This window comes from Anas platyrhynchos, chromosome 9, assembly GCF_047663525.1.
Source record: "Anas platyrhynchos isolate ZD024472 breed Pekin duck chromosome 9, IASCAAS_PekinDuck_T2T, whole genome shotgun sequence".
NCBI lineage: Eukaryota > Metazoa > Chordata > Aves > Anseriformes > Anatidae > Anas > Anas platyrhynchos.
Window position 1 is genome coordinate 21,782,337 of NC_092595.1, and position 14,554 is coordinate 21,796,890.

The 14,554-nt window shown below is 37.9% G+C and overlaps 1 protein-coding gene across 3 annotated transcripts in view; it reads right to left on the reverse strand.

Moving 5' to 3' along the window:
* Window positions 1-1,862: 1,862 nt before the first annotated feature.
* Window positions 1,863-14,554, reverse strand: part of CUL3 (cullin 3) — a 53,376-nt gene continuing 40,684 nt past the window's right edge. For all 3 annotated transcript variants that reach the window (XM_027464079.3, XM_072042252.1, XM_072042253.1), the window contains exons 10-16: window positions 14,335-14,442; window positions 11,822-11,946; window positions 11,389-11,485; window positions 10,237-10,371; window positions 4,878-5,064; window positions 3,035-3,180; window positions 1,863-2,344 (exon numbers count right to left, since the gene is read on the reverse strand). In XM_027464079.3, coding sequence (XP_027319880.1) covers window positions 2,213-2,344; window positions 3,035-3,180; window positions 4,878-5,064; window positions 10,237-10,371; window positions 11,389-11,485; window positions 11,822-11,946; window positions 14,335-14,442 — 930 coding nt within the window. In that variant the 3' untranslated portion in view covers window positions 1,863-2,212. The remainder of the gene's footprint in view (window positions 2,345-3,034; window positions 3,181-4,877; window positions 5,065-10,236; window positions 10,372-11,388; window positions 11,486-11,821; window positions 11,947-14,334; window positions 14,443-14,554) is intronic.

The following is a 14,554-nucleotide window of genomic DNA, read 5'->3' on the forward strand; positions in this document are numbered from 1 at the left end:
AATTGCACCGCCAAGGATCAAGCCCTACTGTCAGGGACAGCCCCGTTAGCATCCCTAAACCACGGGGAAAGGCTGTGAACTCACTCCTCTCTGAAAAGCACTTGTGAAAGCGTTGACAGGCAACTGTCACAACAGCAATGCTATTAAAGATTAAGACCTGCAGAAAAGAAAGGAAAAGAAAGCCTTTATACCGATACATGGAAGAGCCAGCCACATTTTGAGGAAGATTCTTCTCATAATTTAAGACAATCCAAAACCAGACTGTCGTACAACCCTGTATTTAGTACTGGTACCACCGCTAAACAATTATTGTATTTCTAATGTTAGTGGAAAAAAGCATCATCAATTGAAGCTCTGCAGATACTGTACAGACACAGGCATTTTAGTAACAGCCACCAAATCCATTTTTAGCACTGATGGCCTAGCTAGATCCTTGATGAGCAATGGCAGGTAAGCTCTCCAGTCACCTCCCCCCCTCATTACTTCAGAACTTATCATGGGATTGGGGGAAAGTTTTTTTTTTTTTATGCAGTCAACTTCAGTGAATTTTTTTTTTTTTTTAAAGCCTTGGAATTTAATCATTTAATCAGGCTAAAACCAAGCCAATTCCTGTCCTCTTCCTTAGGACATCCTACCACTGAAAACAGACCGGCTTTGTATCTTAAAAGGCTGTAGAGAAGGGTGAAATTGGGGGCACATTATGAAAAATACTCAACTGAATTGCTGTGAAATAAACACAACAATGTATTTGCTTAATACAGCTGGTCAAGAAATACTCTGGCAGTACCTTAATGATCTACAACCAATTTCTTGTGTTTTGACTCCAGCTCCGCATTTTGGGAAGCCCACCAAATGTATTTTTCAGTACCTACGGATAAAAACAACCTGACTGTCCCTCTCCCCCCAAAATATATTGAATTCAAACAAACAGTTACAGCAGAGGAACTGTGTAATATGCGCATTGCAATGTTAGAAATAGAGTTTAATAAAACTCTGCGGTACAATGCACACTTCCAACCCATTCTGTGAGAACAGTGACGTCACTGAACTGCAATTTTAAATCTATTTTTGCAGCATACTCAGAAGAAGAAAAAAAGCTTTAGTTTAAGAACTGGAAGTTTCAATATAGTAACAATTTTTTATTGCATGATTAAAATTCATTTTTAAAAACAAATAGTGTGCGCTGGCTTCACTTTAATCTCCTGAAGTATGTACTTGTGATGGGAAGCCCTGGGGCTACAAATCCATCTATGATATTAACTGACAAAATATAATCCCAATGTGTTTCCCCAGAGGACAGCATTTAGTTCCAAAAATTGCCATTCCTGTACTCTAACACACTTGAGTTGTTTGTGTACACTAGATCCATTTATTTTAAATTTATTTTGTCTACATTTAGTGAAATAAAAACATCGCCCTGTACAATCCACCATCAGCAGTGAGTACAACAGCAAAAATTATTATACAGTTTATACACACTAAAATCTTTTCCTTTTTCCTATAAAGAAACCAGAACAAACCTAATCAATATAGAGTTTAATTTAGAAGAACTCAATTACAGAAGGGAAAGCCAAACTTATTATGGTCTTTTCTGAACCCCCAGAAGTTCCTGATTCATGTTGTTCAAACAACAGTGAGTGCAGCTGGAAGAGTGAAACATGCTCAAGTTGTATTCTTGGGTCTTCAAAAAATTACCAAGTATTTAAATTAAACATGGCTAGTTAAAGAAACATCTGAAGCAGAGCAATATAACTGGGATTTTTGCCTTACCAGTTGTGTTTTTTTTTTTTTAAAACCCAACTTATACAATGCGCGAAGTGCTAAGCAACACTACAGAAACACATTTACATCAACACTGAAGATCTGGGGAAATGAAATTCCAACAATTTTATTATTTTTTAATGAGCTGTATTTTCTAAATTTGTTTTTATTTTTCTGTTTTCATACAGTATTGAAAACAAACGCGGCACATTCACATTTTCCCAAAGAATTGTAAGGATGATCTCTACAGGGATAACGTTGAAAAGCCTGAAGCTCAATCAATTGATGTTGAAAACTCTCAAAAGGAGTAAAAGGCTTGATCTGAACGGTCTAGAACATGTATTGTAATTTAATAGAAGAGATGGTCGTCTTAATATTAATGATTTAAAAGAACTTCCCAGTTCATGCGAAGAGTATAGTCCAAGAATAAATCAAATTTTCTGAATGCATTTTATGCTACGTAAGTGTATACTTTGCGATCCTCAGGTGTTCGTGCCAAATATTCTCTCTCAATAAGTCCTTCAATACGTTTTTTAATAACAACTGGACTTGGTAAGAATCGGGCCTTCAGCTGCTGAGTTACCTAAAATGTAAGATCAAAAACAGTAACATAAGATCACAGTGCAAACAAGCTCGTTAAGTATCTTAACTGACCAAAATAATCATAAAATTGTACATAAGCAAGGCTGGCTACAACTGCGAAGCAGAAAAAGCAGCCTGCACACTTCTGTCATTTTTTTCCATCAGATGCTTGCTCCTTTTTGAGTATGAATCCAAGTATTGACGCCCAAAAAGGCAGTTACCACCTGAAAATCCTCTCAGTTTCACAACCAAAAGAGTTCAGGAGTGGAAAATGCATCCTATCTGCAAAGCTGTCAGAACTTAGGAAGTGAGAGCAGCAGGACTCTCCCTCTTTCTCACTAAGAGATCAAAACTCTCAAGCTTGGACCCAACAGTCAAGACCAGAACAGAAAATACCATCGAGTACAGTGGTTCTCATTGCCAATTGGTATGTCAAGGAATGTGACGACATTGTCATGCCACTAAAGGGAAGAAGGAAAGTTAGATACACGTATGAATACACCCTAAACTGAAGGGTTTGGATTTAAATGCCTTTAGATGTACAGTGGGGGGGGGGGAAATGGATGGATTAAATATAGCATCTCTCAGAAGCCTTTCAGAAAGTGTTAGGGAGGATGGTGTAACTTTCATGAATTCAAAAGGAAGAACAAAAATAACTTCAAGTCCATATCAGAACTATGTACAAGCGTACCTCTGCTACTAGCACATTGTGTTGCATCTTCTTTCTAGATTTCATTATCCGAACTATAGCAGCTTCTATCTCATGTTTTCTGTCATCATCTACTTTCTGCCTTGTTTCTTTCCTTTCTGGATCAGATTCTCCTTGTTTGGCAGCAACTTCAAGAAAAAAGAAAGAAACAGCAGAATTAATTTTAATTCCATTGTGCAAATGTTAACTTCATTTATTTCATCCAGAATTCAAGTTATATTTTCCTGGGTTTTCACATTCTCAAATACATATAATTAATGAAAAGCAGCCCCAAGAACATATTAACTTTCTGGCATATTTTGATAGCAACTGACAAGATAACAATGTGTTACTTAATTACTGCTATGTTAAAATTTGAGCAGTACTCAAATCTGCTTACAGGCACTACCCAACCTCATGATTCCATTAAATATTCTTCTCTTTAGTATGGTGAATAATACGCTAATTAAAACAGAAAAAGGATTGAAAATTTACTTCACAAACCAATACTTAGAAATTTCTTCAGTCAGAAGAAATAGTTCAACACTTGTCTTCTTTGATTCAACTGCATTCTCTTTTGTATTCTGTTCTATTTATGCTTAATTTCTGCCCTTGTGTCTAGCTTTTCTTACCTCTTCGCCCAAGTATAAGCAATACGCTGCTATCACTGTCCTCCCTTCTCTTCTTCACTCAAAAGCCTCAAGTACTTATCCCTTTTAAGTAGATATAAGTAAGAAGACTTCTATTTGTTATGTTAAAACCACAAGTATCAAGTTTGCTTTAAACCCATCTTGAACCCCAAACCATATCCCCCATCCACAGAACTTTGTGCAGCGGAAGTAGAAAAGCAGCACTGAACCAAAGCTCCAAGAGCTGTCACAGAACTTTGCTCAGTTCTGCCAGTGCTCTGACCACAGGGATCTGAACAATCTCATTTAGTCACTGTGCTCTTGCTCACTAGAGAAATACTCCAAGTGTGGCAAATGGGTTGTGACCACAGCACTCTGCATACATTTGAAGACAGTCTAGCCATCGCTTACACAGCAGGATATAGTTTAATTACTGGTACACACTACTGGATTTTACACACCTACATCCCTGGACACAGCATGCTGCGCAGAAGCCCAGAGTTACATTACTTGCAACAAACAGCACGTGAATTACCAAGGCTGCACTCAAAACACATCTCAACTGCCCACAATGCAGTGTATTTTACGTACCAAGACCTACCAAGTCAGAAAATGTTTTCTTATGTACTAAAAATCAGGAAATTATTTTGCAAAACATTTTGAAGTGCATCTATGGCGATACTACAAACCAGAAACCATTTCTAGAGAGTCTCCTAGACAAAAGATATCAGCATTACTTATGCACAGCATAAACCAGCGCTTTGGTGAGCTAGTGAAGTTGTACCACACCGACTCCTTTCTCTCATCTGTTAACTTCCACTCATATCATCACTCTAAGACATTTCAGCATTTGGTACATGCAAATAAACGTATCATGTGACAAAAATGCCACTCAATTTCATAGCAGTACAATAGCTTACACATCTGAGGCAGTTTTTTTTTTTTTTTTTTATAAAGTCAGTGGCCTGATATTTTTAATTTTATTATTTAAATTGAATTTCCCTTTTAATAGAGAACTACAAATTTTGAAAAACAATAAGTTCAATTTTAACTTCCATACTCTTCTTATTTAAATTCTTGTTTTGATGCAACTACTCATCAAAAACAAAAAAAATATTCCTTGCTTCCTTTTACTTCTATGGACATTGAGCCTGCAAAAAGAATTTTAGGCTTTAAGGCAGTTTGGGGGACAAGACAGCACATAAAGATCCACTTACCCGTCTGAATCTTGACTCTGTGTAGTTTAGACGTGAACTGATCATTCACTGTAAATATATGACCATTTTCTATTTCTTTTGACTTGGGCTCTTTCGTGAGAACACGTTGTGTTGGTTTGCCACAAGCAAGTGACTGAAGGGCTCTAACCAGTTCTCTTTCGGGGATATCAGTTTCTTGTTGAATTTCCTGAAGAAAAATATCCTGATCAGTTTACAGCCAGTGCAGAAATAAGCATCACATTTTACAAACAACAACGCTGACTACTTAAAAGGTCCATCTTCAAGCCTGCAAAACAGCAGTACTTTGACAGCTGTAGGGCTTGGCAGGTAAGAATTCATGAACAAGGTCTCAACGTGTACCAAGCAAAATAATCCACATGAATCAAAGTACAGTTACCATAAGCTGAAAACAACACACAAAGAAAAGAATAACCAGCTGTTACATTTCACTATTTTTTTTTTTTTATTTAAGAAAGCTGAAGGGATTTGTTCTCTGTCTCCAATAGTCACTGATCAGAATGAAATCAAAGCTTCTAAGTAACTCCGTCAGCGACAGAAAACACGTGCTGTTCACGAGCCATCATGATGAAGAACTGTGTAATTGCATTCTCAGTCAGCACCTCTGCTGAGGAAAAGATCCTGACTAATGGAAGCAAGCAAGGTCCTGTTTCACAGTAACAGAGAAGTGATCCAGGTGAGCTGCACCTCCTTTGTGAATAACCTGAAACAATTTATTTACAGCCCAGATGCCCTCAGCTGCAGCTTCTAGAGGCGAAACACAGAAGAGTGCAAAGGTAAGAACTTTGTAGAAGGTCTTAATAAAACCAATTGACATAACTTTTTATACCTCCCTTAGCATTCTTAAGAATTCAGGTGAGAGACGTATGTTAGGTAAGTTGCCTGTTATCACGAGTCAGTAAGCAAAATACACCAGATGCAGAATGATCCTAGAATCATAGAACGGCTTGGGTTGGACGGGACCTTAAAGATCCCCTACTTCCAACCCTCCTACCATGGGCAGGGACACCACCCACTAGATCAGGTTGCCCAGGGCCTTGTCCAACCTGGTTCTGAACACCTCCAGGGATTGGGCAACCACAGCTTCTCTGGATAACCTGATCCTGTGCCTCAACCACCCTCTGGGTGAAGAATTTCCTCCTTAGATCTAAGTCTCCCCTCTTTTAGTTTAAAACCATTCCCCCTTGTCCTATTTGCCTGAGCAAAAAGTTGCTCTCCATCTTTTTTAAAAGTCCCCTATAAGTACTGAAAAGCTGCAGTGACATCTTAAAATTCTTCATGAGCAGGCCAACTCCTTCTGCTTCCTCAAATTTAATCCATTTACTGAGCTTCCATTCATTATAGACTTATCTGCATTTTCTTCTTTTTCATAGTTTTGAGTAAACCCCAAGCATCTCCTAATTCCACATTCTCATTCAGACTCTCAAGGGACCTCTAGCAGCTAAAGACTAAGCTACCAAACAGAAAACTAAGCATCGCAGCCCTGTAACTGGCTACAAGAGCTGTCACTTGCCCAGCTTCCCCATCATCAGTTCTAGGAGCAGCATCCAGCTATTCTGTTGTCCCCAGGAATTCCCCATTTTCATAGCACACAAGTCAAGTTGATGACCACCAAGCTAAAAACAGGTCCAAGAACTCCCAGTGTTTGAAGACTTGTAAAGAACTTGGGTTCTTTGAAGTTTGACTTTCTTGTCACTAGACAACTAAGTTCTATTAAATGATGTTATTTCTTTTGTGTACTCACGTTAAAAAAATAAAATCTGGTCTTTTGTGGTCATCCACCACTGACAACAGGCAATAAGAACAATTTGAGTATACTGGCCTTTCACATTCAGCATCGATCAGATCTCAAAGCTCAGACAGAGAACAAGCCTTATTCTTCACCTACGGACCCAGTATTACATGTGCAATGCTGACTTCACGTAAAGTTATGCGAAGTTGCATTTTTGCACATGATTTTAAATTCTTTTGAATGAGTTTTGTAAAAATTCAGTAAGTCAAAAACAATCAGATCTCAGAATTTTTGATACCTACTGCTTTGGATGATCGGGAAATCCTATCAATGTGCACCCACATTTTAATTATTTGCTATTATCAGCAACTTTAAGTTACTTGTGAAGAGACAAGTTACTTCATTTGTTGCTTTATGTTAAAAAATAGTCACCTTCACAGATTTTTCCAGATTCAGCACACTGCAGTATTAAAAAAAATCCTTCAAATGGTCATATCAAAAAGTCTTACTGAAATGGATCAGCATAAACTCAACTAACCAAGGGAAAGCAGCACTCAGATTTTAGGACTTAGGTAAATGTAAAGCCTTGAGGCTATAAACCAAATCTAGCCTAGAAGAAAAATCATGCCTGCAATACGCAGGTTTCCAAACTCTGGTTTCTGATCACCAGCTAAACGTAATCCTTTCAAAATTAAGTTGTTTTTACAATAAGTATATTCCTTGCTTGTGATGGAAAAAAATATAATTAAAAAATAAGGAGATAAAATGAAATTTGAGGTTTTTTGACACTGAAGATCTTTATACTAACCACTTTGTATTTATTTTATTTCACACTGTAGCATTCCAATTCAGCCACCAATGCAAGCAAATAATTTCAGAATTTATAAGCAAGCTCAAAAACAAAAACCAAGAAAGAATTGCACTGCAATATAGTCCCCCAGAAGAAGGCAAAAAGTTTAACTTGTATAAAAATGTGTGGCTCTGAATATGAATGTGGATAACAGATGCTGCTGCACTCTTTTTCCTTCCGTCTGTGGCATATCATTTTTCTAGACACTTTTCTACATTTGATGTAACACAGTGGAAAATGTACAGTGGTTTCCCTTCCATCTCCAAAAATGCTTTATTTTAAAGACAATAATTGAGCTGTGCACAAGAGCAGTACCTATTACACAATTTCACTTGTAAAAACATTACTAAGTGAGCCTTATCTGGAGACTACAGAAGAGATTTTAGGCATGGCCTCTGTCCAGTTCTACACAAGAAGAAAGTTTCCTGATAGAAAGAAGAAGTGCAGAAGGAAATTAAAAGGAAAAAAGTCATGTTGTTGAAATTACGAGAAAAAAACAAACTAAGATCTTTTATTTATACAGACTTCAACTCATAATTCTTTCAAAGCAGAGATCAGCAAGAGAGAAAACAGTCAAGTCAGTTTTAAGTGCTAACATCTCATTTTTGTTAGTATCCACCAGCTTGACTTCTACTACAGTGGCACCTATATTTCTTGTTTGTTAAGCCCAAAGATAAAGTAAGTACCAAATATTTTCCCCTCATTTTTGATGAGGAAGATGTACATTTCACCCTTTAAAACATTGAGCTGTATTGTAAACTTGAGCAGAAAAAATGCTGAGTAATACATGACACTTCATTAGAAGAAATTGAATTGAATGAAATGTGAGCAAGCTTTGAAGGCCTGTGTGAATATCCTTAGAGGTGAGTAAGGTAAAGCTAGGCCCATATGGCCACTGGTTCTTCTGCATATGTGCACAAATCCTTACCATGTAGCAATACAAGACCTGCATACATTTTTAGGAAGGAATTGTACTATGTAATGATCCTTTAATTTTCTGTAAAATCTTATGCATAATTTTTCATCATCATCATCCCATTTTACAATCATGGGTTAATGGCTGTTAGGATTACTGTGATGCTCTTACCAAGTTTCTAATTAATAGAATTAACACAGAACACCAACAAAACAGCAAAGTCTACCCAAAAGCAAAACCAACTTCAAACTAAGTTGTCTAGATCTGAATTTGCAGAAACACTTGCAGATCAAAAATGCTTCCATGCTTACTCGAGCACTGCACAATGCACATCTCACGTTATTGTCACAGTAAAAGCACTGGTTGGATATGACAAAGCAATAGGATATGCCCAGCACTCGGTAATTAATGATGGTATTCAATAATCAACGAACAAAGATAAAATTTTAATCCATCCTTAGGTTTTCATAAGCTTTTCTGGCTGGAGTTAAAGACAACTCCCACGTACTTCTCCAAAGAAACCAAACAAAACAAGAGTGCCTTCTTAGTGTTTTAGTTACCGGGTGACACAATGAAACGACTTAAGAACACCTAAACAAGGGAAAAAACAAAACCTAAAAACTTAAGGACACAGCTCTCTACCATCTGCTCTAAGTAGAACGGACTATAATTTAGAGCACATATTTAAATGTGTTTTTTCATGACACTACCAACTATTATTTATTCATATATAGATGAGCTCTGCTATTTATAAAGCCTGTAATTTTGTAAAATAATAGAGCTACCGGCCCAATTTCAACAAGGAAAAGCAAGCTGTCAACCCAGCTGTTAAGTCCTCTTCCAGTTCAATATTCGGCAGCAGTACTCAGAGCTGTAATGCTCCTGTGATGCATTGCACAGCACACAGAACTTTCTGTCCCCCAAATAATCTTTTGCAAACTATGAGAAGTATTTAAGAGTCTCTTCGGAAACGCTGCCTTCCTCCCCCAACTGTTTAAAGAAATGTCCTGCATTATTAGGCTGGGAGTATGCCAAAAAATCTGAAAAGCAAACTCCAAGCAAACAGGCAGGTGAGTACCACGCATGGCACAATCCAAAGCCAATGAAAAAAACTGAGAAACCCCTTAACTTCAAGCTGCACCCCTAACTGCTTTTCAAGGCTTCCAATGCTCTCTCAAACCAAAGAAAATACCTAGAACTACTAATTGGCACATACTATTGTCTAACAATACAATGCTCAAGTCTCAAAGCACAGGATCCTCCTCCACTCCCAAAGCATTCTCCACCATTTTTCATCAGCTGATCATTTCAACCCTTCCCAGAAATGACCCTCCAGCCTCCCTGCTAGGGAGCTACATGGAACTTCCTCATTGTCTTTTCTGGTTCACCAGGTCAGAGAAGGAACAAGAGTTCTTTGATTAGCCCTACAGCTTGCTCTAGCTAGCCAAGTTAAGAACTTCAGTATTTAAAAAGCAAGGATACAAACCCATCTGCACCACTGGACCTCTAGATACAGTTCCTCAAGGAAAATGAGAAAGGAGAGCCACCTGCTGCATTCCAGTTACAGCTTTTCTATAGCTCTGTGGTTGAGGAATTACCCCACTCACAACCCCCTTCAACTTTCCTGAAAACTTCTGTTCCCAGTATCATCCCCCAGGAGTGTCTGCCAGACACAGCACTGGTGCTCACCTGCTCCTTTATTGGATAATATTTATATATTATGTGGGCCTGACCCACACTCCAGTGGAACAAGAGACACCTGCTCTTCATATCTTTTAATGAAGAGGGCAAGAAGGCCTAAAGCAGTTATTTAAAAATCAGGTGAGAAAAACACAGTTCTTACCTCAAAGGTATATTTTTCTCTGTTGTTAAAGAGCATTAATATTGTCATTTGGAAAGTGGAGACTTGCAATATGTGCTTCCGCGTATTTGAGCCAGTTACTTGGGCACCTCCTACACCAACCTCCGAGCCATCTTCCTGTTTTAAAAACACAAAACTAGGGTTAGATTGTTTTTCACTCTAAAATATGTTACCTCAGCAAGATGGAAGTTATATAAAACTTATCCTGGAGATCAGTCTACACAAGTGATAGAACTGCACGTGCCTGGTGGCATAACCAGAATCTCTCTCCAGGAGCTGTCTTATAATCAGAGTGGATTTTTTTTTTTTTTGCCTGAAGGCACCTCTGTATGTTGCGTGGTCGAGCTCAAAGCCAGGCCATCTGGAACAAGATGCTCAGGGCTGTGTCCAGTCAAATATCAAGCACCTTCAAGGATGGAGACTCCACAGCCTCTCTGGGCACCTGTTCTACTACCTGAGCAACCTCCAGTTTTCTTACTCATATCATCATCAAAATCACCACAATGTCTGTCCTACAGTAATACAATTTTAACACCCTCACAAATGCATGTTATTTATATGCAGTATTGTATGAATTTTGTTCTAATTTCATCTTGCCTTCTTTGTTCCCTAGCATCATGCCATTAACTGCGTCTAAATTAGCATTTTAGAACTGGTCTAAATCACTAGCGTAACATTTTCTTGTATACCCAACTATTAGGCATTATACTTCTGTAAGCTATACTAAGATTTTCATGTTTGAAAAAAATGTGTATGTTGCTAGCATTCTGCACATGAAAAGCAGACTAGACATGGCTTACCAGTTCTTTTTCCACATTAACAGGAATTATTCTAAAGACAAACAAATTTCATTTCACTTTTGACTGATTTAGTGAAAAAAGTAACAGCCAAAAAAATCAGAACACTGAGCTTCCTAAAAGAAAAAAATATTACTATTTTTCCATGAGGTACTAAAAAGGATGATGGTAAGTGACCCATTAAAATCATATTCAGAAGAAAACGTGTCAAAACTGTTCCAAAGGAAGAATCAGACAATGAAGGTGATGATGAAAGGCACCTTTTCTTTACATTATCAATGGGCAATCTTCTTTTATAAAATCAGTATCAATCAAGTTATCAGTCTTGATACTTTACCTTTTTAACTGGCCCATAAAAAGTGGCATTGAGATCTGCAGAACCCATATGATGCTGGAGTGTCAGCTGTCGCCCACTGTGTTTGGCTAAATAAAATCTGCAATACAAATTAATCAAAAACGTAATACACAGTTTACTTTCTGTATCTAGGAGCAAACTGCTTAACAGTAGCTTAGTAGTTATGTAGACTTCCCAAAGCTATCAAGAAATCTTCTATCTCATGCTTTTTCAAAATACTGAACTAGAAATCAAATTAAAAACTCCCCAAATCTCTAGGCTAACAATGTGAATATTGCGTTCTCAATTTTCACATGCACTGAAGAAGAGCAGTGTGCTAACACGTCTGAACTTACAGATGCATTTTGCCATTAGAATTAAAGTTTAGAAAGTTTGCTCTTAAATCCTCTACCTAAAAGGCTGTTCTAATACATACCTTCTAAATATTTCAAAAGCATGTCTGGGAGCTGGAGGGATGTTGCACTTTGGTGTGGCTGACTGGGTAGGCCAGTAACCTGTTGTGAGGACCCGCACTGTAAGATCAACACCACCTAATGAGACCTACAAACAATTGGAAGAAAACATCCACTATTTTAAAAGAGGATCGTTTCACTGTTTTTCTCTATCAGTGTAGGATATATAGAATTTTTACAGAGTAAGAAAAAAATGGATATCTATTTACAAACAGTTTTCTTTCAACAACGGAAAAATCAAGTCAGTGCTACCCAAACATACACCAAACGTCAGACAGTACAGCAAAAATCCTCCATGTTATTCTCCTATGGCATTTAAGAGTGTATAGATACTATAAAAGCGTTAACCAAGAATGAAATACCTGTGTTCCTAAACATAACTTACAATATATGTAATATGTGTAACAGTTCCTTCTAGATAGGCTTTTACTACAGCAAAGCCAGGTTGCTAAAGACAAGTTGCTAAGTGTTTATAAATTTATTCTCTAGACACAAATAATAATACTGAATACCTGATGTAAACAACAGCAAGCTCTTCCTGCCATTTGCCTCCACACTAAACAGTTACTTTTACACACACAACCAACCCACTTTCCCTGAAGACAGCCTTTACCAGCACTGGTTAGAAAACATAGATCTATGCTTGAGCTGTAGAATAAGTATAAAGCACTTCTGTTAGTAGGTGATAATCTTCTAGCTACCAGTGAGGCATGCATAGTCCTCACTAGTATCTCAACTATACCTAGCAATATGAAACTTAAACTCACTATTTTCAGCTCTAGGATGAGTAAGTAATACTTTCAAAGATCATGTATTATGAAAGACATGAAAAACAAAAGCATACTATATCCAACTTGTTATATATTATGACAAAGAAATACTCATACTGAAATCCCCTTGAATTGAATTTAGTTAAGGTTTAAGAGTATCAATTTGCAGAAGTACGGAGACCTATATAAAAGTAAAGACCTATATAAAGATTGTTCTGTAGCCAGCATTACTGCCATGCCTCTAATTTTGTCATGACCAATGTCATGAGGCTAGTAAGGGAAGCTCAAACAGCTATTTAGACACAGAAAACTAATCCGTAAGTCAACTAAAAAGAAGCTTCAAACAATTTTGACTCCAGCCAAAGGCTATCAATATAAATAGAAAGATAAAATAATTTTATCCAGAACTGAAGTCATCTTAGAAGAAGTGGGGACCATTCCCTGAGTTTTTTTGGTCTTGGCCAGACTGGAAATGCAGTGTAAGGATATAGGATCCAGCAGGAGACTTTGCAGGTAGGAGTATTTAGAGAAGAACAGATTTCTTACTTCTCTATGAGGCACTGCACACATTTGAAGCGTGTAAGTTGTTTAAAAATGAATAGAACGGACTATTTCACACAGAATGCCGTAACACCAGCGTGTTAACAGTAGTATTTTTAAAAATATAATTACTCTCAAATATTAACACTAATAGAAATACATACATGTCCATCATAAACAAATATTCCAGAAATGTCATTAAAAGGCAATGACGAGACTGAACAAAAGGCAGCCATAAGGCAAACTGTTGGTTCCTTGTCAAGAAGGAGTTTCAAATAAGGTTTAGTAGAATAGCTGCTAACATTTTAACTTTACCTTATTAGCTACACATAGTTAAGTTGGAAAAATATACATCATTTATTAACTCAGTGTAAAACTGTCAGGTAAAGTACACGAATCCATAACACAAAAAATCTCACGTAGAAGTCTCATTCTACCTAAAAATGGAAATGCTTTAAGAATTTGCTCTTGAAATTCTTATTTTAACCATCCTAGAGAGAAAAAAAATCATCAGATTAGATTAGTACTGGAAGCAGTAGTAAGGATGCCCATCCACAAAGTCCTCTACACCCATATATATGTGCCTCCACAACCTTTTCTGAAAGCACTTTGAGAACATTTCTGCCACTCGTGATGCTTCACAGTATGCTGATGAGATAGATTTCAGCTGACAGCTTCAAGACAACAAAAACTTCAGAACCCCTTGCACAATCAGAGTCACTGTACATTCGTGAACACTTTCCTGGCATTCAGATTGCTGAAGCTAATTCAAATATGCTTGACATACAGACTTACTTACCTGCAGCCAAGGAACTACTTGGCTAATTATTATAGATTATTCCAGTTTGAATGAGGCAGCACTCCTGCGTTTAACCAAAGCCACTGCAGCGCCAGGAGTGCCCAGAGGGGGCCGGCAGGTGTCGGACCCCCGCAGCAGGCACCCGGGGCGGGCAGGCGGCCGGAGCCCGCCCCCTGCCGGCCCGCAGCGGCTGGACAAGCCCCTTGGAAACGCCTCGTCTAGCGCTATGAGAAACACTCTCAAATATCAATTGAGGATGCTAACCGAATCTGCGTGAGTATTCTAACGAAGAAAACTTTCAGCAGGGCATGTGGCCTTTTGGCCTTTGTGCTGAAGTAAAAGGCTAAGCACGCAGCTGTGCTCTTACCCCGGTTGTCTGCAGATGTTGCCTGAACTCATCCATCGTCGTGTTTGAGATGCTCATGTCCCTGAACATGCCTTCCAGTTTAGATGTGAACTGACATCCGCATTCAGTCTAAAATACAAAAATTAAAAAACTTGTTGTGCCAGCACTATGAAAAGAGATCTTCCAATTCACCAATACTCTGAAAGGAAAGAGCTAGTTTATAAACCTCATAAAAATGCTA